General features: G+C 45.2%; 2 protein-coding genes across 6 annotated transcripts; both read left to right on the top strand.

Moving 5' to 3' along the window:
- Positions 1 to 2606: 2606 nt before the first annotated feature.
- On the top strand, positions 2607 to 21342 carry SLC25A43 (solute carrier family 25 member 43). Of its 3 annotated transcripts, none has more exons than XR_001875185.1 (6): positions 2607 to 2878; positions 5422 to 5663; positions 6648 to 6820; positions 17922 to 18056; positions 19098 to 19376; positions 21177 to 21342. XR_001875185.1 is itself a non-coding variant. In XM_017817252.1 (5 exons), exons 1-5 carry the CDS (start codon positions 2607 to 2609, stop codon positions 19299 to 19301), a joined length of 1026 nt encoding a protein of 341 aa, XP_017672741.1. In that variant the 3' UTR covers positions 19302 to 20454. The 3 variants fall into 3 exon arrangements, 1 of the variants encoding a protein (XP_017672741.1); XR_001875184.1 differs by lacking the exon at positions 21177 to 21342 and adding an exon at positions 20223 to 20454; XM_017817252.1 differs by lacking the exon at positions 21177 to 21342 and having other exon boundaries at positions 19098 to 20454.
- Positions 19262 to 24102, top strand: SLC25A5 (solute carrier family 25 member 5). 3 transcript variants are annotated; one of them, XM_017817292.1, is made up of 6 exons: positions 19262 to 19376; positions 21177 to 21242; positions 22095 to 22260; positions 22369 to 22855; positions 22971 to 23111; positions 23713 to 24102. In XM_017817292.1, the coding sequence occupies exons 2-6, from the start codon at positions 21193 to 21195 to the stop codon at positions 23868 to 23870; spliced, it is 1002 nt and encodes a 333-aa protein (XP_017672781.1). In that variant the 5' UTR covers positions 19262 to 19376; positions 21177 to 21192; the 3' UTR covers positions 23871 to 24102. The 3 variants fall into 3 exon arrangements, with proteins under 3 accessions (XP_017672781.1, XP_017672770.1, XP_017672762.1); XM_017817281.1 differs by lacking the exon at positions 19262 to 19376 and adding an exon at positions 19901 to 20003; XM_017817273.1 differs by lacking the exon at positions 19262 to 19376 and adding an exon at positions 20646 to 21046.
- Positions 24103 to 25788: the final 1686 nt, after the last annotated feature.

Genomic DNA, 25788 nt, shown 5'->3' with positions numbered 1-25788 from the left:
TGGGTTACCAGAGGCAAATCTGCTAATTTTTGCTATCAGGCATACAGACAACCCAGCTGCTTGCTGGAGTGGCTTCTCCTCCTAACACCAATGAAGGAGTGAACTGAAAGCACGTTGTGCTCTAGGAATCTCCAGCAAATGTCCTGGAAAGCAGTGGCAACTGAACATCTCTGAGCAGGGCTACATGTGGAGATTTTCAAACTCGTGTGTGAGGATGGCATGGGAGAAAAGTGGGTTCTTTGATAGCTTTGTTCATTCTCTCTCCCTCATCTCAGAAGATTTCCATGAAACTTTAAACATATTCTTGTTAGGTACTGACATGGCACCCAAGGAAGACAGTGTCAGAATAGAAAGGAGTTTAATTTAGAAAATGACAGCACACTCCAACACCAACTTCACTAGTAAAACCAGTGTGTGACAGATCTCAGTGCTGTGCCTGATTCTGATGTCAGCCACACCTGTATTGTGCTGAAGCAACTCATTGATAGTGACCAAACTATTTGCAGTCACCAAACCAAAACAAAACCAATCAAGCAAACAAAAACCCAACTCAACCCAAACCAAACAAGAATCACCCAAACAACAAAACCCAACCAAATCCAATCCAGAACTTGATGTTTTCACTGCAAGGGTGTCGGGGGCAAATTATAAAGGTGGTCTTTTCCAATTAACAATTCTGTGATTCTATGTCATCACTGATTAAAAGATGTGTAATAATGCAGGATGATGTCAGTGTAGGAATGATTAAAGAATTAACTAGTAGCTAGTTTAAGACAGTGTACGTTGTTCTTTATTAACTACAACTATGCAAGACAAAGGATAAATACACAGCAATCTTCTAGTAAAGAAAAGTTATGTTCAGAATAGTTCTTACAAATGACTCAACTGCATAAAGTATTTGCTTAGAGAAATTCAGTCTGCAACTGTAATAAAAATCTTTTTTTATATAAATAACAAAAATCCCTCAGAGGATTCACTGGTAGTTTTTGCAGTGATAGCTTTTGAGATAGAGGAAACTAAGCAGTACATAAACAATATAAACTTGACTGGGCTGGCAGAAAGGGTGAAAAGAAGGTGCAATTTAAAGTATTCATTTTTAGTAATCTTAGATCATAGAATAACAGAATGGGTTGAGTTGAAAGGGACCTTAAAGATCATCTAGTTCCAACCTTGCTGTCATGGGCAGGGACACCTTCCACTAGACCAGGTTGCTCAAAGCCCCATCCAACCTGGCTTTGAACACTTCCACTTCCTGCTGGTGACAATCAATCTTTTATTTTAAAAGACCAGTTTTCTTTTGTCAGATCTCTTTATATGGGAGAAAAAATAACAACCGAGAATCTCACACCAACCATCTTCTTCTCCATGGATTAAATTGTGCTGTGGAAGGCTGAGGTCATCCGGTGATTCATTTTGTCATGCAGAACAATTCTGTAAAAACTTGCCCCAAAATGAGTAATGGAAATGGGAATACTGGATGAAAAATACCAGTGCTCAGGATCTTAAGCTGAGGTTTGTCTTGTGCAGACAAGCAAGAAAAGCAAACCTCTGCAAGAAATATCACTTTTTTATGGTTAGAAGTCTTCTGTTTCCAAGTAGTATTAATATATGGCGAGTTACACCCATTTATCATTTTTTTTTCCTCCTCCCTGGTGATTAAATGGTTTCTCCCTACCAAGGAAATACAAGACCAGAAGTAGTTGAGCTCCTGGCAACTGATGTCTTTTATCTCTTTTATTGATCTGGGAATACTCCACTGGATCATCAGCAGAGCATTCTTGCCAAAGGCAGGCTAAGGGCCATTTGATACTGTTCTGTTGGATGCACCGTAAAAAGATACTGGATGTAGTGTTCAATTTAAGTGAGGTTTTTTTGTTTGTGAGGTTTTTGTTGTTTGTTGGTTGGTTGCTTGCTTGTTTTTTTTTTATTACAAGAAACAGAACAGTAACAGCAAACATCCTGTTTTAGGGCAAATCACTGCTACTGCCTTCTTGCTACCCGTTATCTCCTCACTCCATAGATCCTGGTCACTACTTGTATCCCACTTCCATTTTCTTCTCTTCCGTTCCCGTGCCCTTTTTCCCTTTTCTCTGGCAGTACCTCAACAAAACCTGAACTAACTGACCCTGTAAATCTCATTAATGGTTTTCACTCTGTCGCTCACTTCCAGCACCAATGCACAGGGCTTCAGAAGCAGAACTCACTAGTTGGGACGCAGTGTTTCTGTCCAGGTAGTGCAATGAATGAGCAGCAACTGGTGGATGCATTCGATCCCTGTGGGAACATGTAAAGGCGAAGGGGAGTGTCTGAATGCGCCTGAGTCACTTTTTAAGCCACATAAATGGAAATAACGCGACGCTGTGTGATTTCAAGCCCCAGCAGGAGCAGGGACCGCCGCCGGGGCACGGTCCGGTCCGGTCCCAGGAATCCGCTCCGCGTTTTCCTTCCGCCCCCGCACAGCGCACCCGCGGCGCGAGCGCCCCCCGGCGGCCGAGGCGGGCGGTGCCGCCCCCGCGCTGACCGCGCCCCGCCGGGCCGGGCCGGGCCGGGCCGAGCGGGGCGCTCCCTGCGCTCCGCTCCCTCCGCTGCCCCGGGTCCGCGGGGCCATGGCCACCCTGCGGCGGGACGGCCGGGTGACCGCCCTGCAGCGGCTGGGCTGCGCGGGGCTGGCGGGCGCGCTGAGCTTGAGCCTGACGGCGCCGCTGGAGCTGCTGACGGTGCTGGCGCAGGTGGGCACCTGGCACTGCCGGCGGGGGCTGCGCGAAGCCGGGCGCTGCCTGTGCCGCACCGAGGGCCTGCGGGCCCTCTGGAAGGGGAACCTCACCGCCTGCCTGCGCCTCTGCCCCTACAGCGCGCTCCAGATCGCCGCCTCCCGCCGGTAAGGGGCCGGGGGGGCTCCCGGAGGGTCCGCGCTCGCCCCGGCTGTCCTGTCTGCTGCGAACACGGGGGGGGAAGGTGGAGAGTTTAGTCTGGTGTCTCTGGTTTCGCCCCCTCTCTCCCCCCAGAGGCACGGACCCTGAATCATAATTTCTTAATAATTTATTTAGTTTATTCAGCGCGTAGCGATTCCAAGGGCCTGGTGGTATGCCAGCAATTGCTTATAAAGTCTAGGTGTTAGTCACCAGCAGTTTCTTATAAAGTCATAGGTGTTCTTTCAAGTCATGAAGGGTCAATAGTCTTAAAACTCTTCTGCTCAGGTTCCTTTAGAAATGAAGTTACAGCACAACCCGCAGATGTGGCTGCCACATCTGTTCTTTGCAACCAATTTATTTTATTCATTTATACGCTCTCGAGTATTTATGTTGTCTATATCAAAGAAAATAGCGAAATCACGAATCAATTATTTTACCCGGTCGTGCAGCAGTTGTTAAGCAAATTAGATAAGTTTTGACGTTGATATGTGACATTATTTGTTTTAAGATCTTGTTTTCGATAATGCACTGCCATTAAACTAAGGTAAACGCTGGAAGGGCTGCAGCAGGATCAACGTGGAGCAGTGCTGACCGAGCTCTGCCGACCGTGCTGTTTCCTAGGATTCCCGTTTTCTGCCAGTATCTCTCAGCCCTTCCAGGGAGTGCCTGACTGTTCGCACGCACCAGCATGTTTTTGCCGCTCGGGGGGTTGGGCTTCGTTCTTCTATTTTTTTTTTTTTTATCACAGTCAGCTGTTCACGGCAGCACATGACATTTCCACCCAGCTGGGCGGTGGGTTATTCGGTTCTTGGGCAGCAGCCTGGGCTCACTGGCACTGCCAGTCCGCTGGGTTTGTCACTCATCTGCCCCAGTAGGTCACTCACCCAGTGCTGCCTGTGCCCTTCAGGAGACCACAGATGAAGTGACCCTAAAACTGGGCAGCTTTGTTGTGCCATAATACACACAGTGGTCACAGGGGAGGGATAATGGCAATGGGAAGGCACAAACAGTGATTTAAACGTCATTTAAAATTCCCAGAAAAGGTGGTGTGTTGCACCGGTATAAACCAGTCGATTTTGAGCAAAAGAACTAACTAATGTCACTGTTCTTTTAGCTTGAAACAGTGTATTCCCTGTGCAAGGCCATATTTTGTCTCTGTTTGCACAGGGTGTTCTGAACGTGAAGTAGGCTATCAGGAAATTAAATAAATATGAAAAAAAATACTTATTCCTCGATACATTATTTGGGGATTTTTCAATGTGTTTTCTAGTAGGAGAATGGTGTGTATGAAGGCAAGAAACACAAAAAGAGAAGTGTTAGAGGGCAGCTTAAGTAAACGGTAACTCCAGTGGCAGGAGGAGTGGGGCTGAGCACAGCCAGCACCCTGGGGACAGGGGTGTGGGTGGAGCTGGCTGGGCAAGGGCGGGTTGGCTGACCCCACACTCCATCAGCAATTACTGGGCACGGGCTGTCATTCCGTGGCAGTTTCAAATGTTATCTGGGTAGTACCTGGAGACACCTCACCACCCTCCCCACGCATTTGTGCACACACAGGAAAATCAGGCAGTGTGGGTTTAAGGACTGTACAAGACACATGGGGAAAAAAGGTTTATGCCCTTTTGCTTCTGCTTGGCTGGGCTTTCTGCCCTGGGCTCTTCCAGGGCTCAGGACAAGTAGGTGCAGGGATCTGTCATCCAGTAGCAAATGCACGTTCCTGTGAAAAAACATCAGCCGAGCAAGCAGTGACTTGTAAATATTTGCAAATCATTTTGTTTTGGACATGGTTGCACCATGTGGGTTAAATGTAGATCTGCTGTTTAGGCAGTTTAGTTAATGCTTCCAAAATAGGATAAGTTTCTTTACCTCCAGCTAAAACTCTCTTCTTGGATGTTTTTACTTACTTCTTGCTGCCTCCATAACACTGGTCCCTGATGTAGGAGTGCCATGCCACAGAAAAGTCCTTCTCTGCAGCACAAATGCATGAGTTGTGTGTAGCCTTTAAAACTCTGCTTCAATTTCAAAATTTCAAATTTAGACTTAACCTCCTCTGCATAGTAGTGCGTGGACATAAGTCTTCTCTAGAGGCATATCCATGTGGATCCTCCTGTTCTAACACAAGCAACAGAGGAAGGTTCAGTTGTTCTCGGAAGGCCTGTGATGACATTATCTACATATTTCTTCTTACGAGATAACTTTGGCTGGTGTATTGGATCAATGTCTCTAACTGATGACTGATGATCAGATAATTTCATGCAGACATGTTTTGAGTCATGGTAATTTTCATCCGGTAGATGAAAATGTAAAAGGGAGATTTTCACCCTGTAGATGGATGCTTGTGTGGTGTTACATAAAGATCTTCGATGATTTACATATTAAAGTTTCAATTCCTGCTGCTGAAAGGGCCTGTGGGCAGAAGAACAATTGCATCAGGAATTATCTTCCTTAATTTTTCATGTGTTTTCATGTTCACAGTGTCACTAATAGGACTTCTTTTATGTGTTTACTTTAGACTTGTTATACTTTTCGCGGATGAGTTGGGTCATGTCTCCCACTGGAGAGCCATCATGGCAGGAAGTCTGGCTGGCATGGTTGCAACCATCGTGACATACCCCACTGACGTGATTAAAACACGGCTCATTGTGCAGAACCGACTGGAACCATCTTATGAGGGAATTCTTCATGCTTTTTACAAAATTTATCATCAAGAAGGACTCCGTGCTCTCTACCGTGGTGTTTCACCAGCTATATTAGGTAAAATAATAACAGGGGAAATCACTTCATTGCCTGTTGTTTGTTGCAGCTGTGTAGTGGGTTCACTTGCTCACTTGATTTCAAAAGCAAATAGAAGTGTTTTCTTGTAGAAGATGTGTAGATTTACAAGGCACTGCAATTACCTCTGCTGCAGCTTTATTCTTTCAAATCATGACCATGTGTGTAGCATTTATGTATCCTCTTTACCTTTTTTTATAGATGATAGTACTAGATTTAGGTAGTAGTTGTGCTTGGATGCATGATTTTCACTATTAAACTCTTTAAATATATACACACACAGAGTATTCCTAATTGCTGTCTAGGTGTAAGAGTGTCTCCCAAGCAGTTCAGCAAAACCAGTATGAGCAAGCAGTGCATAACTGATGTGAAAGGTTAAGATTAGTTATATTCTGTCTTTACTTAAAATGAGATTTTAATTATTTATTTACTCTCCATAGCCTCTAAAAATGCCATTTAACTTTGAGTCCACTTTTTCACAACATGACACTATAAAAAATGCATAACAACAACAACAATAATAATAAATGTATAATCCCACTATAAAATTGATGAGAGCATGAAACAAGCAAAAGAGACCAGAATTATCCTTCATGAGCTTGACTGAAGACATAGCTCTGTTTACCTATACAAGTGCTAGGGTTGGGTTGGACTGGGAAAGAGCTTGTCAGAAAAAAAGGTAACCTGGAGAAAGAACTGACCTGTCATGAGTCTAAAGCAGTTCATTCTGATAGCATGCAAGTTTTAATATGTAAATGTATGTCCCTAACTGCACATCTAGATGCTACAATATGGGTGTTTGGTGGCAAACCATAGACTAAAGTTCTTCAAAATCTGGATTGGGTTTGAGGAATGCAAGGTGTAAACTGGCAGCAACCCCTCCCGTCTTTCTAGGCTATGTGGTGAGCAGCTCTGTTCTCTTAATGTACAGTGTGTTGAGATAAACCTGTCTTGTTTGCTTTCTAGGTGCTGTCCCATTTTCTGCAGGCTCATTCTTTGTTTACATCAGTCTGGACAAAATCTGGCAAGAGCCCATAGTTCGGTTCACTCCTCTTCAGAACTTCATAAATGGCTGTGTAGCAGCTGGTGTGGCCCAGACACTTTCTTTCCCTTTTGAGACTGTCAAGAGGAAGATGCAGGTACAGAGCATTCATGTTACCAGTACTTTGTTACAGGTGCTTGTTGCAAGAGCTTGGGACAAGACTAGCGAGGTGATCATGAGTGCTGCTTTATTTTTCTTACCAGGAGGCTACATAGACTTTGGGTTTGGCTTTGTTGGGCTTTTTCTTTATTTGGGGTTTTGTTGTTTTGTTGTTGTTGTTGTTTTGTTTTTAGTCTGGATATTATTGTTACAAGTGGGTTGTTATGCTTTTAACGTGGGTTCAAGTACTACCATGGGATATATGTGTGCTCTCAGACTCTGTGTCTGTAGCTTTATTTCTTTTCTTTTTCATAGTAGTTCCATCAGATTCTCAAAGTTCAGAAGTGGCAAGCCTTCTATGAAATACAGGGTGAAAGTTTGCCAGCTGCAGAAATTCAGTCCCCTTGGTGGTAGGCAGGAAGATCCATGTCATTTGCAGAGCCTGTGTGTCTGCCATTTATGCCTCACCTAAGTTCTGGCAACCACAACAAACTTCCACAGCAAGTATTAAGTCTGAAGGGTCATAACTGTCCTTGTTTTTATTTCTGACTCCACTGGTTAATGAGGGACTTAGCAGCTGCTGGTTCTGCTGTTTTCCTGGAGCATCAGCAACATGAGAGTTACTGTATCTTGTGATCCTTTCTCCCAAAAGTTTAATAATAATAATATAAAAAAGACCCAAACCCCACAGAACAACCCTACCCCCAGCTTCCATCTGACATAATTCACTTGATGATACTGACTTTTCATTAGAACTTCATCCAATAGAGTCACAGTGAATAGCTGTCATTGTCTGGTGGCTCTCTGACTGGGGCACATGAGTTTGGTTTTTCATCCTGGTTCATGGGACTGCAGATTTATAGGAAGCTTCTGTGATCTTATAAAAAACCCAGTCATTTGGTGTGACAGCATTATGTAGGTCCCTCTCCCCTTCATCAAGTTTTAGCCAGGTTGACAAGCCACAAGGTAGCAAAAGGTCAGTGAAACTGTGAATTTCCCTCTCCTGCTCCCCGAGTTCCCCTTTTCAGGGCTTAGATGTCATGTCACAGAAGCCTTCACTGTCTCTCTCCATCTCGTAACAAAGGACCTCAGCAGGAGAAGTAATGGCTTTTATTAGACCAGCTCATGTAGTTGATGTGTCCAGAAGTCAAGTTTTAATCTGAGGCCTTTCATTAGTTATCTTATAAAATGTCTCAGGTGAGAGACATTCTGAGCACGAAAACTTCATCGTTTTTTTCCGGCTGTATAAGTGGGTCTAAGAAAAGCAATTACTCCTCACAAGTCATCTTTTCCTTTATATCCTTCAGCTCACAGCAATACTGTTGCCCTAAAGAATAAAAGAAAAGAAAGGCATTTACTGTACTGTTTCCCTTTTAAAGTCTTCTGTTGATACAACAGTTACTTGGACATTCAGTTTTTGGAATCAGTTCAAAAGTAGCTTTCAGCTGTGACTGGTGTGAGGTTCTGTGTCAAGCTGTGACAGGAAAGTGAAGAAGTGGGACAGGCCCATGTTTCATTTTCCTGCCACTAGGCCGTGCTCTTCCACCTAAAGGATGCTTAAGTCATCTGATCAGCACTTCCAGAAATAAGGGAACTGGATTTACTGCCTAAGTATGTAGGAAGTGGAGATGCTAAAAATACTTTGCATGGAAAAAAAAAAGGCTCATCAAGAGAGGGTTTTTTCCCTCATAAGTACATTGCAACAACTGAATAGTTTTTGTCTGAGCTTAGAGAAACACCTCCTGTTCAGTGGTTTATTCTGAAGGCATGGGAGAAGGCAAAGATGTCTCAGAAAAAACAGCTGCCCAGGTGTGAAATTCTGTAATTTGTTTGATACTGGAAATTATTTAAATCGTGGAGGCTTGATCAGAAAAGAGACCTGTTGCACATCACACCACAACTGACACCAAAAGCTCACTGGAACTCATGCAAGGTCATCCAAGAAGTTTGGTTTTCACAGTTAGCACCAGGGTACAGCCCAGCTTTGCAGGGATCAGCTCTGCTTTGCCCTTACCTCCTGGTCTGTTCAGTTTGTGGGGTGGTGGTCAGAAGAGAGAAATGTCTAGTACAGCACCAGAAAAGATATCATGTGAAGGGATGGACCTAGAAAGGGGGAGAATAAAGAATGGGGGGGAAAAGAGCTCAAGACAGTTTGGAGTTCTGTAGAAAGCAGGGAGGCAGATACTTCTGATCAGTTTTTCTCAGACATCTTATTCTGATCAGCCTCCATTCAGTGATCCACCTTTCTAGCTGATAGAAAGAGGGGATACCAAAGCCTTCAGCTCCCCTGGGCCTGGTGTGTGCTCTGCAGTGAACGAAGGGAAGTGCTGGCTTTGTTTTGGAGCGGTGAACGCTGGGTTTGTGTATGAAGAGGAACCCAGCACACTGAGGAGATCACTATCAGATTCCTCTTCCCTCCCTTCTGTCCCACTGATCTAACAGATGGAGGGAGTATGTTACAAAAGAAGACTTTTCCAGTGAAGCTGAGATGGTGATGGGGAACAAGGGAGTTGTAAGGCAGTCTCAGGAGCTTCAAAAAATGAGAAACTAGGACACAAGGCAGCCTTCATTGATTCCAGGATGGAGAACAAGCCTGAGACCAGGACACCCAGCTCAGGTCTTTACCTGATATGCTAGGCAGTTCTTGAACGAGTTAGCTCCATCCAGCTCCTCATCTGGACAATCTGTTTGATTTGTTTGCATAGACTAGCAAATTAATTCTGCTATGGGAGGAAGGATAAGGTGCTATTTTTAATCTCCATTGTAATAATTTTGTTTCATCCTTTCTCATTCTACGTATCTGAATCCTACACTTCTGACATCAGCTGCTTCTGTCACTGGCAGCTGTGGGAGTAGGAGCTGACTGTCAGCGAACAATTCTTCCTCTGTGCTGTGGTGATGATTTATGATGTCAGATTTGTTCTGTAACCATGGCTCCTTCCCCCTTTGCTGTTAGAATTATCTTTACCGGGTTTGCTTTTTTTTTCTTTACAAAGATGTTGTATTTGTTAAATACATTTTAATGTTTTTCTTATAAGAAATGTTAATCAATGTGAGCGAGTCTTACTGAATATGTGAGTCCTCTATGTTGTGTTTATCCTAATTTTATTCCTTTGTCTTCCTTTCTTCACTTTGCTCCTGATTGGCATGTTAGAGAATTCAGAGGTACTGTATGCATGTTTCAGCATGGAAATATGGCTTTTGTTGTGCTTCTGTAGAAGGGGATTAGTGAAGGAGAGGGTTATTCAAAGGCATGTTCCATATTAAATGTTTTCCTGGTTCACTTTTATGATGTGTCTGTTTCTGAACAAAAACGTACTGATCTTTATATCCTGCTGACTGTTGTTCTTGGCTTTCCTTCCTTAACTCACAATATCATTTTCTTTGTTAAATCCAGTTTCTAAGCCATATTCAAGTACTGCACTTTTAACTTGCAGACTGGCATACAAGAACACTTTTTTCTTTTTCATTTTTTTTTACCTTCAGCAGGAAAATCTCTTCCTTTGAATGAGTCTAAGGGAAGCACTGGTAATATGTTTCCACTCCCCCACATCATCTTTTTGCCTATGATAACATTCATAAATGCCTGTTGGACTGAGCTGTGGCATTTCAGTAAGGGAAGATGAATTTAGAGCTGTTACAGGCTGTACAGAAGATTATTATTAGGATGGCACCAATCCCAGGCTATGTGTGGAACTGAAAATCTACAAGCATGCAAATGGTCAATGCAAACCCAATACCCAAGTTTAGTACTTCCCTCTGTGCTCGTGACATGCAGAGGTGGGCTCAGATACCCTGGGGTGTCACTTCTCAGCCTCCATTCCAAACTGACCTGTGACTTTGGTAGTTTTGTAAGGCAAAATGCACAAAGATGTCCCCAAAATTTCACAGATATTCTACCAACTGTACAGTTACTCCTCACCTGCTCAGATGAACAAACTTTGCATGGTTTTCAGAAGCTCAGCCCTCTCCCCATATTTTGATGGTATAATTTGTTTTGATGTCTGTGACTAAAACTTGTCTTAAACTCTCCTTCACCAGTAAGTGCTACTCAGGTATAGTTTTGCTATAAAACCCTTGCAATACAGAATAAGCATACTGTTAGTACACTGCAGGATTCAGTGGTGCTGACTTTTGCAGATTTTTGGTGCTGACTGCACTGCATCCTCAAGCTGTGAGGACATCTCTGTGGGAAAAGCATTATTCAGTACTGATCTTTCTCTTTTAAAATCCAGGCTTTGACTTCTCTTCACTCCCACAAACAAACAGGCTCACTGTTCTTGGTTAGTGTAGACTGCTGCCATGTGTCACCCAAGAAGTGGCCTCTTTTCAGTGACAAAAGTGAATCAGTTTGGCCTCAGCTGCCTATAAATCTGCAATGCATTTTGGGTTTTTTGTTGGTTTTTTTTTAGTTTTTTGGAACATGGGGTGCTCTGCAAGTGTGAAATCTGTTGTAAATGCTATGAGTTCTTAATAACCTGGAGAAAATTAGGAAGTTATTCCCTTTGTAAGGTAGCTAATTTAAAGTAAAAGCCTCTCCTTAAAAGTAGTAGTTGTTTAAGTATTTATTTAAAAACAGTCCCCTATGTTCCTTGCATGGTAAAAGTCGTAGTTAGAACCCAGTGGCTGGGTTATGAACAAAGTTTTGGAAAAGAAAATGATAAATGGTCCTCTTGCCTGCTGAGATGAGGAGACAGTGCTCCTGCTTTGCTTAAACATGAGTAACTTGCAAAGAGTGCTCTGTCTTTGGGGATGGTCTCTGGGCTGGCGTGGCAGCCTTGGGAAGCTCACAAGCTGTGGTGTCGCTGCTGGTGGTGAGATCTGTGTTCTTGTCAGCTGGGAATATGAAAGTTATTGGAGTCATGACCTGATTTAAAAATAAGAAATCCTTTTTGGGTCATGTGGTTCACACGACATCTCGAAAGCATACGTGCTCTGAGTCTTTGAGCAGGGAGACCCTTTAATAGTGAACGCCATGGGAGCCTTGAAAATTTTGACCACACAGAGTGGCAAGTTCCATTGTGTGGAAGCAAATAGGTAGCAATATTACTATTATGATTTCCTGTGTAAGTAAGGCTTATATGGTTGCGAGCTGCCTGTCCTTGTCCTTGCCCCCAATAACTTTTGATCCTACTGTCCAACTTCCAACTAAACTTGACAGAAGAGTGGAGATTTCAGATACATTAACTTCCTTCAAGTGTTGTGAAAATAATTGCACAGATAGGTGAAATATTTTGGAGTCTCATCTCTAAGGGGAGGCTACATTGTGAGTTCTTACTTTTCTTACTTTTCCCTATGATCTCCCCTTCTTCTTGCTGCTGGGATTCAGACATCAGCCAGGTCCACACATCCTGAGTCATGCTTGAACTTGGGACCAGCCTGGCTCCTCTGATTACCAGCAAATAGGTAATAGATGTCAGATTCTGGTTGTGGTAAAATCCATTCCTTCCTTCTGGTTTCCGCTATGTCTAAATGCTTTGAGCTACCAGCATTTTCTATTGTTTTGTTGATGTTGCTATAAAAATATTTTATACCACTTTTTCTGAAGCTGTTGCAAAATAGTGCCCTACTGCTTTGGGAAGTATTTGGTCCAGTAAATCGTTGAGACAATGCCTGAAAAAAGATAGAGAGCATAATATGGGCTTTGCTTTCTCTAACAGCATAGATCAGCTTTTGTGCATCTGAGCAAACCTCAGAGGCATTTCTCTTAAATCCCCAGACTTCCATAGGAGAGAATCATGAAGACTATCTGTTAAGTTGAAACACTGAGAAGTATTAGTAGAAAAACTGAATAAGAGAAAAAAATTGTAAATCAAGAATTGGAATTAGGACTGGGCTGATCTAGCAGTGAGGTCTGCCTTGTGACAGCTCATGCTATGAAAATCATCTCTAACCCTGTTCATCCAAGAATCTGTGGTGTGATAATTATGTAATGCTCACCCTGAAGTAGAATACAGCAGTAGCTTACAGCAGTAGCACTGCAACACAGTGGCCTGCTGAAGAAAAGCAGGAAAACACTGCACCCGTTTGAAATGCAGGAAGTCTGAGGGAGGGCAGAATGCAATTCTCTCCAAATGGTTTTCCCAGACGCTGAAGTGGCCACACACTCCCAGTCCTGGATTTGGCAGTGCCAGCTGAGCATGGCTGCCAGCCTCTTACAGCCTCTGCAGCCCTGTGATCAGTGTGGTGTGAGTGAGAGCTCTTTAATCTGCTTTGGGCCAGATCAGATGGGTTAACTCAGCACACCGTTTTAAACTCAGTAAGCTCACCCAGCTGGCACAGCCTGACACAGGTTGGGTTCGCTGCTGTGCACACACAGCTATTATAGCCATCACTTTCAGCCAGGGGACAATAATGTCTCTGGAGGTACAGCTATCACTGTTACCCCAACATGAGTACTTTTGCATCAGTTATACAGGACAGTTTTGTATTCAGTTGTCTGTGCTTATGACATGTGACGTGACTAATTATGCAAGGTACTCCATAAGGAGGAGCTAAAACTTGATAGACACTTTGCTTTTATATCTGATTTATTTTGATTTGATGTAGGTCCTTACCTCATTCACCAGTGGCTGCCAGGCCAGTGGAAATATGTCCTCTAGAAAGCTACAGTCCTGTAAAAAATCAATTTTCTTCTCAGTTCCTACACAGGCATCAGAAGATGCAGGAAGTAGCATTGCTGTCCACTGTGTGAAGTGTGGGACCAAGCTGGTCTGCCTAAGGTTATGCACCATTAAATAAACTAGTGCTAACGTGCATGAAAATGGTGCACCCATTTGTAGGGCTTGAACTAAACCATCGTGAGGCATTTGGAAACCACCCAGAGGTGCCATGAAAGGTGTTTGCACTACCTTGAGGAAAAAGACTTCTGTATTAAAGACTTCTGCATACCACAGGTGTTAAAAGCAGGGAAAGCTTAGGTTCAGTAATAAAGGAGGGAGTCTGTCACAAGCCACGAAGCCTCAGGGTACAACAGGCTTGGTGATAATGGATTTAAAGCAGAGTCAGACTTTTTTACTCCCTCAGAAAGATGAGATGATTTGACCCCAGTTCAGGTTACAGAGGACATGGTGTTCCTAGAGCGCAGGAAGCTGGAGGTCAGCAGCTGTGCTCTGCTCTGATTGTATCCTGATAGTTGTCATGGTTTACCTTCCTACGTGCCTGAATACCTTTGGGTGGACTTTAGCCAGAGGTAAGTCAGCATTACCAAACCTGACACAGAAAAGACAATGACTGCTAAGTAATGCTGACCTCCAGGAGGAAGGATCGATTAGCCCAAGAGAGTGCTTTTCTACCCAGTATTAATACTTATTTGCATTTTAATTCTTTCTTTTTGGAATGGAATTAAATACTCTTTCAAGCATTCAACCTTCGCTTGAGTGAAATTTCTGATGACTGGAATGGCATTAACTTGAATGAGAACTGCAATCTTTGTCCTTCCTTTCCTTTGAACTACAGCTGCACTTGCCCTTTGCATGTGCCCTTATTAACCCAGACTGCAAAGACTTCTTCTTTTAGCTTCCAGATTAAGAGTGTGAACTCTTGAGCTGTGTGTAAAGTGTCTTCCTGTACCTTTTTTTTTTTTAATCGATTAGAAGTGTAAGACACCTGAATCTGTTGAAAATACAGAAGTAACAAAGCAATTTTAATCTATCTACCATCAGGGTACCATACCGGTGATGGCAGCTATTCACTGTTACTTGGTATTTCATACTCTGTGCCAACAAGTACTGCTTACTCAAAAAAGAAATAGTAAATATTTGTACCAACAAAATTTATGAAGAGGGGAGGGAAGTACTTGAATTGAGAGGGAAGTATTTTCAGACAGTTTCTGATACATGTAAATTCAAATAATTGCAAACCAAAATGTCCCAAAAGGCCAGTGAAAAGCTTTTCTCTGCACAGGAGAGGGGCTGGGGGAAGTCACTGAAAGGGTCTGTGAGATTAGTTCCCAAAATGGGATTATGTTGTCCTGGCAGTCACCTTGTAAGGCAGACAATGGGAGAGACGGTGTCTGAAGAGTCTTCAGGTAACAATTAACTAGAACAATTAACCTGAGTTTTGTCATGACACTTCATCGTGATTTAAATATTTTATTTTTAAAAAAAGTGAGTGCAGGTAGTTGGGATTTTTTTTTTTGTATATGTCTCTCTTGGGTTTAGGTTGCCCCTGTAGAACAGAGTGCTGACTTTGGGGGTGTATTGCAGTGACTTAGTAGACTTGGTGGCCTCTGGATATGAAAATACTGCGTTTGTGAGAGAGCAGATGGAGCCAGTTCTGCATTTGATGTGCTTTAATCAATGCATTGCCCATCAGAGGTAAAGGGATAAGCAACTTAGCTGTGCTACTACCATGACTAACACCTTGGCACTGTTATCAGCACTGGGAGCTGTATTGTATCTCCAGCCTCCTGCAGTTTGAGACAGCAGTAATGGGGGGGAAGGAAGTCTTTAAAAGTGCTCATAACAAGCAGGTTTCCACGCAGCAGCCCATAGCATCAAGGGGTGTCCAAAGAAAAGAATTCAGGCTGCTCTGAGGTGCGTGAAATGTCTCTGTCGTAAACCTGACCTTTTTGGTATGAGATCGGCTGTTTGATTTGTATGTCATAGTGGGTTTCTGCAAAATAGGTAGAGAAACTAGTTTGATCTGTTTTGTTCCTTCCATTTCTGGCTCTGTTGCCATGGGGTGGTTGTGAGGATTGCAGTGTGGTGGACGTGCTTAGGTAATGAAGAACCACCCAAAACCCACACTTATTGTTTTCATTAAAAACAGTGCCAAATGAAATTCCTTGGTAATATTTCTCTTTTATTAATGCATTTTAACTTTGTTCAGCTGTGTTCCAAAATACTGAAGTTTTAACTACACACTGATAGAGTTTTTAGGTTTCCTTTTGCAGTAGGTGATTCTGAGATTCTGTGGACAATAGTTATTTAAATACTGTGTGTAGAGTCCTAGAAACATACAGCTCCTGTAGGGCAGAAAGACTGGCAACACATACTTCACAGACTGAAATCTTGAAAACTACTCTATCTGTGGTGAATGTTGCTATAAATAATTTTTCAGTAAATCTCTTAAGAGGTCAGTGTCTGTGGGCACATTGGAAATCTGGGTGTTTGACTTACCTGTTCCTTTTTAATTGTCTTCTTGCAGTGTTTACTCTGTGCAGGATCTTACTGAAACCTGCGCTGTGCTTGTTGCTAGTTTTGGTGGAGTACTGTAATCAAAACCTTTGATATGTGGCTTTGCAGTGTATACAGTAATGAAGGAGATTAAGTCAAGCTCATGCAGTTAATTCTGGCAGGCCATGCCCTGCCTACCACGAAGGGACTGAAAAAGGAAGGGAATTGTGTGTTAACAGCATTCCTGCCTTCCTGAAGCATTTCAGAAACTTGTCCCTGATCACTTCTTTAACTTTCTTTACCAAAAAAACTCGTGGAACCTGACTGACATTCCAGAAAGCAGAACAGGCTTTTGAATCCAGCTCTCCTATGACTGCTGTTGCATTTTTAGGAATACTTACATAATTTGAGTGTTCTTTTAAGCATTGCTGCTGCTAATATCACCATTCTTAGTGGAATTGGTTGCTAAAGTCTCAGATCCAGCATTCATCATCTTCTGCAGTACAGACATGAAAGTCTTTGTGCAGGAGGTGTTTCTTTTGCCATAAGAAGTATTTCACATGCAATTCAATCATGCACAAAAAAAAGAGAGAAAAAAATGATGATGTGTGGATTTATTTTTTTTGTAGACAAAGAAGACTGCTGTTAGTGAGTGGGGTGATCAGGGATTTTTTTGTCAACTTATAAATCTTAGCAGTAAACTTCCCAGTAATGCAAGGGAATGCAACAGCATTTAAACTATTTGATTAGCAATTTCTCTTACACACCTAGAGCATGAGTTTTGATCTGTTTGCATTTCCATCATCTCAGTTGCCAAGTACTTGAAATGCTATAGCTGAGGCATCTAGAAAATGTCATCACCACTTGTACATTTATGAAAGGCTTGCCATAGGCTTAGCAGCTCTGAGAAGCTGTAGATTAGTCTGGCCAAGGAGGGAAAATTTGCTATACTATATGGTGTTTCAGATCAATGTGGGGATAATTACACCCATCAATGAGTTCACTGTACAAGTCCCATTTCTATCAAACTTCTGCCTTATGATGATCAGTTTGTACCTGTGAGTCATCAACCTGTGTCCTGGGGTCCCCGCACACTCCTGACTGAGAAGTGACATTTGTCGTGTGTTTGAGTGAAACCCTGATTTGCCAATGCAAAATAAACCCATGGCTGCATGTGCACAGATGGATGAGGAGGGGATTTTTGAAGGTCAGGTTATCCTGTCTGTGCTAACGCAGTAGGAGATTAATGAAGAAAGGATTTAGCTGTTAAAAATGACCAACTACACTTCTTCCATGTGAACAGACACGGTCTGTACTGCAGCTGGAAATGTAGCTGCAGCCCAGCAGGATGCTCCCAAGCTGACTTACCAGTCTGTATGAACTGAACATGTTGATATGGAACATGGGCACCAGCTGCTGCTCTGCAGCCCTTGGTGGGCTTGTACAGCCTGGGCTGAAATCTCTGTCCTTCTGTTGCTGCTGCTGAGCCCATAGTACAGTTCACCCTTCTCATTCAGTGCAGACACAGCCTAGGCAGCCAGAGGTGAGTCAGCTGGTTCCATCAGTTACAGGAAGGCAGAGTGGCCTCAGGGACCAGCCCCAGGCTTCCCTCTCATAGGTGCTCCACTGCCAGGGATGTGAAATACCTCTCCCCAGACCTGAGCAGCTGGCAGACATGGGTCTGATGGGATATGTGGCTCTGGTTAGGATGGTTTGTCTTCACAGGGGTGGGATTTATCTCATGACACAAAAGGAAGTGCTGTGTGAAATTACTGTTCTGTTTCATACCTATCAGAGAGTGAATTGCCTCCCTTTTTATTTTATATTTTAATGGAAAATAGCTGATTCTTTTGGGAAGAATCCAGATCAGTCTGTTGAAACCTTGCATTGAGTGTTCCTTATGTACCAGAATAGAGAAAAGAATTAATTACTTTGGTTTTCCTCTGCTTGTTCTAAATCCCCCTGGGTGTCTCTTGGCAGGCCCAGAGTCCTTGGCTTCCCCACTATGGAGGAGTTGATGTCCATTTTACTGGCATGGCTGACTGTTTCCGGCAAACTGTGAAGAACAAAGGTGTGCTTGGACTCTGGAATGGACTCACACCCAGTCTGCTCAAGGTAAGGGTTTACTTTCATCCCAATCCAATACTATCCTAAAGTAATCAAGACAGTTTTGGACAGTTGGGGTTATAAAGTTTGTGGCATTCCTGTGTACTTAGTAGCAGCTTATAGACGGCTGATCTGTGACAGAACAGGTTAGAAACCAGCCTTGGAACTTGTTTGTATTGTATTTCTCCAAATGTAAGGTTGGCTTCTAGATGTCATTACTTTCAAGCTCATTTGAATGTTCTTAGGCAAGGGAGTGCTGCTAACACACAAGGTAGGAAATGGATGGGGGATTGCAAGTGATCCACTTAGAACAGCTAAACGAGTTCTCCTCCTCAGCTGAGCTCCAGTAATTTGATATGTTGTACTGAGCTGTAAAGAAAATTGTGTTTGTGTAAGCCACTTCCCCAGAAGTCCAAAGCAGCACTTTCAGCCAGTTATTTAATACATGTGTATTGGTTACTACAGCCCTTGCTGAGTTGAAAGCATGAAATAAAGCACAGTAACTTAAACAGAAGGTAATTTAGTGTACATAAATACGTTTTATAGTGCTGTGATGAGGATTACCTACATGGAGTAATACAGGTCAGCTAATGAGTGCTAATTGAGTGACAATGTGATTGATTGTGATGGGCTGCCTGTGCCTGCCCTACCTTGACTGGTACAAAGCCACACAGCACCAGAGCTGCTGGTTCTGCATGGGAAAAAGAAGGAAATTGTTCAGTCACTCTGCTGTGTGTAGAATGAATTCCACATTTCCTACCAAGATATGCTCAGGGGCTTAGGTATTTGACAAGTTGTAATAATCTATAGTCTAGCACAGACCTTGTTCCTCACAATATTGTTATAATTAGTTATATACCAATAATAAACTCCTACTTCTAGCATGCTGCAGGTGCCAGCCTAGTTTGAAGTGAGACTGATTTTATATAAATGAGGACAGGTCTATTAGCAGATCAGATTTGAAGTTCTACAAGTTTCCTTTTTTAAAACATCTAAGCTATGAATGCTACTAGTGAGTCTAATATTGCTTTTTTATTATTATTTTATCAGATTGTCCCGTACTTTGGTGTTATGTTTAGCACCTTTGAATTCTGCAAGCGGGTCTGTCTGTACAGAAATGGTTATATTGAATCTCCTTTAAATTACAAGCTGACTCCTGGTGTGGACCAGAGCTTACAGCCACAAGAACTGAGAGAATTAAAGCGCTTCCGAAGGGAAAATTTTGAGCCAAGGAAATCGGCTCTTGAAAACTGACTTCAGAGTGTCCACTGCAGATATACCAACTACTTTTCTTAAGGAACTTTGCAAGAAAGACATACTGAGCTACAGGTACTGGCATTTCAGCAGATTGCATGGTTTTAATACTGAGACACCTGTGACAGAAAAGAATAAACCTTGTATTTCATTTGCTGAATGGATATAAACAATATAAATAGCAACCACATACTGAAGAGGAGACTTGCAACCAATTTGAAAACTCTCTACTGTTGGAACTTGAAATGGCATTATTTTAGGTGTTTTTTAATACTGAGTAGCCACTTGAGATTAAAACAATTGCAGAAACGCGAGAGAACAGAGATGAGATTATAAATTGTATCTTCAAAGCCATTAAGAAAATTCAAATGGTTTTTTTTAAGCAATCTGAGAGACCAAGTCAGCCAAACATGATAAAACAAACTAGAATCCATGCAACATGCAAGAATTTCTACTGAAGTCTCCAGGTTTTTTAGTGATACTGTGTGGACATGGCATTCTGCCAAGCCAGAATTAGTCTCAGTTCAGTTATGCTCCCAAATCCACACCTCAGTTTTTGAGACTTACTTGAGAATAATAATTGTGTGTGAAACTCCAGCACAAAGATGAAAACATGCTGCTGCAACTATGCTTTTGCTAAGAGAGAACTGTAATGTGGAAAATGGACTGCAATACACTGGAATGACAATCTTGCAAATTTAAGTGCGTACTAGGAAATCTTCCTCCCTTTCTTGTGTGTTGCTTGCTGCTGCACCTGTGTGAATTATTTCAGTTTGAAAAATAGTTTTCCTGAAGTTCTCTAACTGAAATATTTCCTGGAAAATGCAGTTCTTAGGTGTGTTAGGTATTTCAGAGCCACGAGCCTTGTCATGTTGGTTTGGTATTCTTAAAGCTCTATTTTTATATTAGACCACTTTTTAGTTCCACTGCACAGACCTAGGCCTGCTGTGCTGCCCGGAATGTGCCAGCAGAATAGCACCGTGCACACCACCTGTGATTGCTCCACTTTAACTGCTGTGATCCAGGAGCTGCAGACAGATCCTGTGTGTAGGAGCCTCTCTGCAAGACCACGAGGTTACTGCCAGTGCCAATGCAATTGATGGGAATCTGACCAACCTTGGGAGGTTTTGGACAATAAAAGATCATCTGAGGACCTGTGATATTGCTCCAGTTCCTTTGTAGAAGTTCAGTTATGGAACAGCCCCATCCCAGTGCCTTCTGATAGAAAACCCAAACCCCGTGTCCCGTGGGTGGCTGTGCCCCTTGTGGCGTGTCCCGCAGGCTCGGGCTGTGGCAGGGTGGGAATCACGGCACCTTGAGAAAGTGTGTGCACATCAGTTCTGCTCCAGCCTGAGCTGCAGCAGCCTGGGCTCAGCACAGGGTTTGCTGCTGCTCTACACAGCTCCTTGTGGGTGTTTTTGCACTGTTTATAACCCCTGATGGGTGGAAATAAGTAAATCTCAGAATCTGCTTGGTTAGGACAAGTCACAGCGGGATGAGGCATTGGTAGATCCGTACAGGAACAGTCTGTGACCATGGAGAGAAACTTGCAGAAAGATTTGGGATAACTGTAAGGCCTGCCCTGCACCTAAAACTCATGGTTGATGTATCCTACAGCTGAGGATGGTAGAGAGCAGATCTGGTGGCTCATGAATCACACTGAGGCTGTAAGTGCTTTGGCTCTAATCAAGCTGTCTAGTGAACATGTTTCTCTGTGCCTCAGTTTCTCCATCAACGCAGTGCAGGTAATAATGTTGGGACTTATTGGAGATGTATGAATAAGATATGACTTGTAAGCGTTTTGGGAAGGAATGGATTTCTTACCTTTTCCAAGCATACCTGTATGTTTTTTACTAATACTGTATTTCTAAATAGATTTAAAGATTGAACGATGGGTGCGTATGAATGTCTGATCAGCTCTTCAAACCTCATAAGAGTCAAGTGAGTCAAAAAGTTACCTCTAACTTGTTTCTGATGTGCTAATACCACCTTTCTATTGTAATGCACTCCTACAACCTATAAATCACTTACTAACCTTTTATCAACCAAGCTTCTCCTTTGTAATCACATCTGTGCATGATAAACACCCCAAAAGGCAGCACTAATATTTGAGACAGCTCCAAAAGAAAGCGCTTCAGCAGTGGATCGCTAACATGTGAAATGGTGTGTGATCATGAACAACCAGTGAATAGCAAGGCTGAACTCTTGGATAGGTGAAGCGTCACTCGAGTGACATTTGGATGCAGCGGTGCGATGGAGGTGGTGGGTGGTACCTGGTGGGGGGTGTGTCTGAGCGCCCCAACTGAGCTCAGCAGTGATTGACGGAGGGAATCCATGCAATATTCGGAGGGAATCCATACACTACTTGGAGCTCGGTGACTCCTGGAGCATCATGTGTGCAGGGGGGACATTATCCTGAGAGGTCTCTGAACGAGTGTCTCGGCTGAGGTTCAGGGAGTCGGGGCAGTCGGATGTGGGCCTGTTCATGGCTAGGATGGGGATGAGCCGTGTGGCCGGGCCGGGGCCATATATAGATATAACCCTGTCCGCCCGCGGTGCCGGTGGGGTGCCCCATGTGGGGCTCCCCCATGTGGGGCTCCCCCATCCCGGGGTGCCCCGTCCCGGTCCCCCCGATCCCGATCCCGATCCCGGTCCCCCCATCCCGCTCCCCCCGCCCGTTGCCGCGGCGGCCCCGCCCCCTCCCGCAGCCAACGGGCGAGCGGGGCGCGCGCCCCGCCCACGCGCGCGCCACCGCCCCTATATAAGCGGCCATTGCGGCGCCCCCCCCCTCAGCGCCGCCTCCCGCCTCCCTCGCCCGGCATCGCCTCCCGCTCCCGCCGCTCCCGCCATGACCGATGCGGCCGTGTCCTTCGCCAAGGATTTCCTCGCCGGCGGGGTGGCGGCCGCCATCTCCAAGACCGCCGTCGCGCCCATCGAGAGGGTCAAGCTGCTGCTGCAGGTGAGCGTTGGGGGCCGCCGCAAGGTCGCCGCAAGGAGAGGGGGGGCGGCGGCGGGCCGGGGGGTCGCGGGGTGGCGGCTCTGACGGCGGCGTGTGGGCTCCCCGCAGGTGCAACACGCCAGCAAGCAGATCTCGGCCGACAAGCACTACAAGGGCATCATCGACTGCGTGGTGCGCATCCCGCGGGAGCAGGGCGTCCTCTCCTTCTGGCGCGGCAACCTGGCCAATGTGATCCGGTACTTCCCCACCCAGGCCCTCAACTTCGCCTTCAAGGATAAGTACAAGCAGATCTTCCTGGGCGGCGTGGACAAGCGGACCCAGTTCTGGCGGTACTTCGCCGGTAACCTGGCGTCCGGAGGTGCCGCCGGCGCGACCTCCCTCTGCTTCGTGTACCCCCTTGACTTTGCCCGAACCCGCCTGGCAGCGGATGTGGGTAAAGCCGGGGCCGACCGGGAGTTCAGCGGGCTCGGTGACTGCCTGGTCAAAATCTTCCGCTCGGATGGTCTCAGGGGCCTGTACCAGGGCTTCAGTGTCTCTGTCCAGGGCATTATCATCTACAGAGCTGCCTACTTTGGCATCTACGACACCGCCAAGGGTAGGTTGACCAAAATGGCACTGAAAGGGAGACGCTGTTCTGCAGCAGGCCTGCAGTGCGTTTCAGCAGCGCTGGTGGCTCACCTGCCGTGCTCATCAAAGCCTCTCTCCTGCAGGCATGCTCCCAGACCCAAAGAACACCCACATCGTTGTCAGCTGGATGATTGCTCAGACCGTCACTGCTGTCGCCGGTTTGGTCTCCTACCCCTTTGACACGGTTCGTCGTCGCATGATGATGCAGTCTGGCCGTAAAGGAGGTAAGTTTCCCCTTCATTGTATAAGAGATATAGGGCATCCCTGAATCAACAGTTGGTGTTGGAGCTGAGGTGAGGGTGGCTTAGCTTTCACCAACCCGAGTAGATATCCTCATGTCCTGTAAGAAGGGTGTGGGAGGGACTGCAGAAGCAGGTGACAGGCAGGGGCACGGGTGGCTTGGCCTGCACAGCACACCTATAAAGGGGCTTGCACAAACCCCTTTATCTGCCAGTAGGGAGGAACAGCAGAACTTCCCCAAGGATGTTGCAAACTGGTGTCTCTGGGGCAAGAACAGACAACCCTCATAGCAGGCACAGCCTGGCTACCTGTGCAATAGCTTTTGGGTCTGGAAGTGTTGGTGTCAAAGCAAACAGTTGCTGCCTTCTGCTCAAACCAGTCCTTCCAGTGTCTCCCAGGGGTAAGGCAGCAGCAGCATATCTGCTGGGCAGTCTTATCCTCCAGTGCACTAATACTGGAGAAAGTCAGTCAAGAAATGGTGGGATGCACTTGAGGTTATGAAGTTGGCAGATACATCAGGCCATTTCTGACCTGGATATTGGGGGTCTTGGGCATCCAGTTGCTAAAGCTGTCTGTCTTCTGCAGCTGACATAATGTACACTGGCACTCTTGACTGCTGGAGGAAGATTGCCCGGGATGAGGGCTCCAAGGCGTTTTTCAAAGGTGCATGGTCGAATGTACTCCGAGGAATGGGTGGTGCTTTTGTCTTAGTCTTGTATGATGAAATCAAGAAGTACACATAAGTTGTTTCCTGTTGTGAACTGGCATGTTGTTCTGTGTAGTCTATGACAGTTCATGGACTTGTTTGAAAACCATCTAGTTACTAAACAGTGACGGCTGATGTTTATACAGGTTGGCATGGGGCAGGGGCAACAGCCTGCTCTGTCTTTATTCCCCTTGAAGGGACTCATGATGGTTTCTATTTCAGTCACTCCTGCTTAAAGAGTACAAAGAAATAAAAATCCGAAACCAATATTCCTCATCTCATGTTTGTTCTTGCAGCAGCTGCAGCACGAGGGGGGTGGGGGTCTCGGTGGCTGTAGAAAAGAAGGAGGATGAACCATCTGCATCCTGCAAGCCTTGCTACCTGCGAAGTACAGCAGGTAAACACAGCGCAGGCTGCAGAGGAAGTCGTTTGCTCCCCAGAGGGAGGCCAGTGGTGTGGCTGAAATGGGGACTGGCAGCTCTGAAGGACTCACCCAGCTGATCTCCCTGAGACACCGGTAACCAGAGATGATGCACTAACTGTGTGCCACAATCCTGCCTCTGGCCTGTCTACCCCCGAAGTTGCTGAAACCTGGTTTTGAAAGTGCCAAATGCCTAAACCATCTGCAAAGCACAACACTCCCTATGGCACTGAATGCATGAGAGGCTGGAGAAATGCTGTCTGGAGGAGCAGAGCTGGCCTCATGTTCTCTGGCTTAGAAACTGAGCTGCCTACTTGGATATGTTAAAACCCAGCCAGAGAACACAAGTGCAGGTAATTGCTGCTGTTCTGTAGAGCCCCTGGCTAGCCTTGCCCTCACAGGAGGTGAGTGGTGTGCTATGGGGATGGAACAGCTGAACTGAGACAGCTTCTGGGCCAGCTCTGCTTACCAGGCAGGGAGCTGCATCTCCAGGCTCATCCCTTACCCCTGGAAGTTAAGCTTCCAAATTCCAGAGGAAGGGGAAAATTCCTTCATGCTGCCAGGGCAGTTTGCAGAAAACACTGCAAGACTGAGTAATGTGGGTGGCTTGGCCTTTACACAGATACCTCTGTGGATCTGTGAGCCACCCCAATGAAACTGCCTGGTTTCTGCTAGGGGATGTGGAGTGGTGAGGGGATGCTCTCCTGGTCTTCTGCCCTTCAGATCAGCGAGGTTCCTCGCTTCCCCCACGCCTTGGCTCCTTTCTGGCTGCCCAGGCCTGCTCAAAGCAGTTGGTCTCAATCACTGAAACTAATCTTAACTACTGCCCAAGGCAGCTAAGCAAGACCTTGTATTGCATAGGGTGAGAGTTGTTTTTCTTGCTGAAATCTAAGGGCAACCAGGCGTGAGAGCGGAGCACCATCCTGCTGCAGGTGTTGGCTTGCCAGGGTCCCTATAAATGGGCATGTGCATTCCTGATGGGAGATGGTGTTGAGCCAACAGCCCTTGCTGATGTTTTTCAGCTGGCCCTGGGCTGCTGCAGTGTGAGATCCCCCCACTGTCTTCTGGGGAAACAAAACCAGCTGAAAGTTGCCCTGTGAGTTGTGGAGCAATGCCATGAGCTGGGCAGTGCTGAGGGTGCAGGCAGCAGCCTGGCAGGGGGCTCTGCCATGGGGCAGCTTTACCAGGGAGCCTTCTCCTGCTGCAGAAGTGCAGCTAATTAATTGAGGGCTCTTGGCTGTTATTGCCTCCTGCTGCTAAGCTCTCCTGGATTTCAAGGGCTGTTCTTATGCTGCTGGTTGCTGAGCATGGGGCATCCCTTCCTGTCCTTTCCTCCGCAGGGGATGTGTGGCTGGGCCATTAGCACGAGGAGGTAAGTGCATAATTTCTTCCTGCACATGGTGATGGGTGACCAAGGTGCTGAGCTGGGCTGTTGTGCCAGGCTGCAAAGGAGCTGAGCCGGGGGACCCCTAAGTCCTTAGACCTACAGCATTGTGCACTGGGCTTGGGGTGCACCATGGCTGGCACTGAGGAC

The sequence above is a fragment of the Lepidothrix coronata genome, unplaced genomic scaffold, assembly GCF_001604755.1.
Source record: "Lepidothrix coronata isolate B3197 unplaced genomic scaffold, Lepidothrix_coronata-1.0 Scaffold2, whole genome shotgun sequence".
NCBI lineage: Eukaryota > Metazoa > Chordata > Aves > Passeriformes > Pipridae > Lepidothrix > Lepidothrix coronata.
Note: the sequence above shows the minus strand (reverse complement) of the source record. Positions and strands in the feature narration are given on the sequence as shown.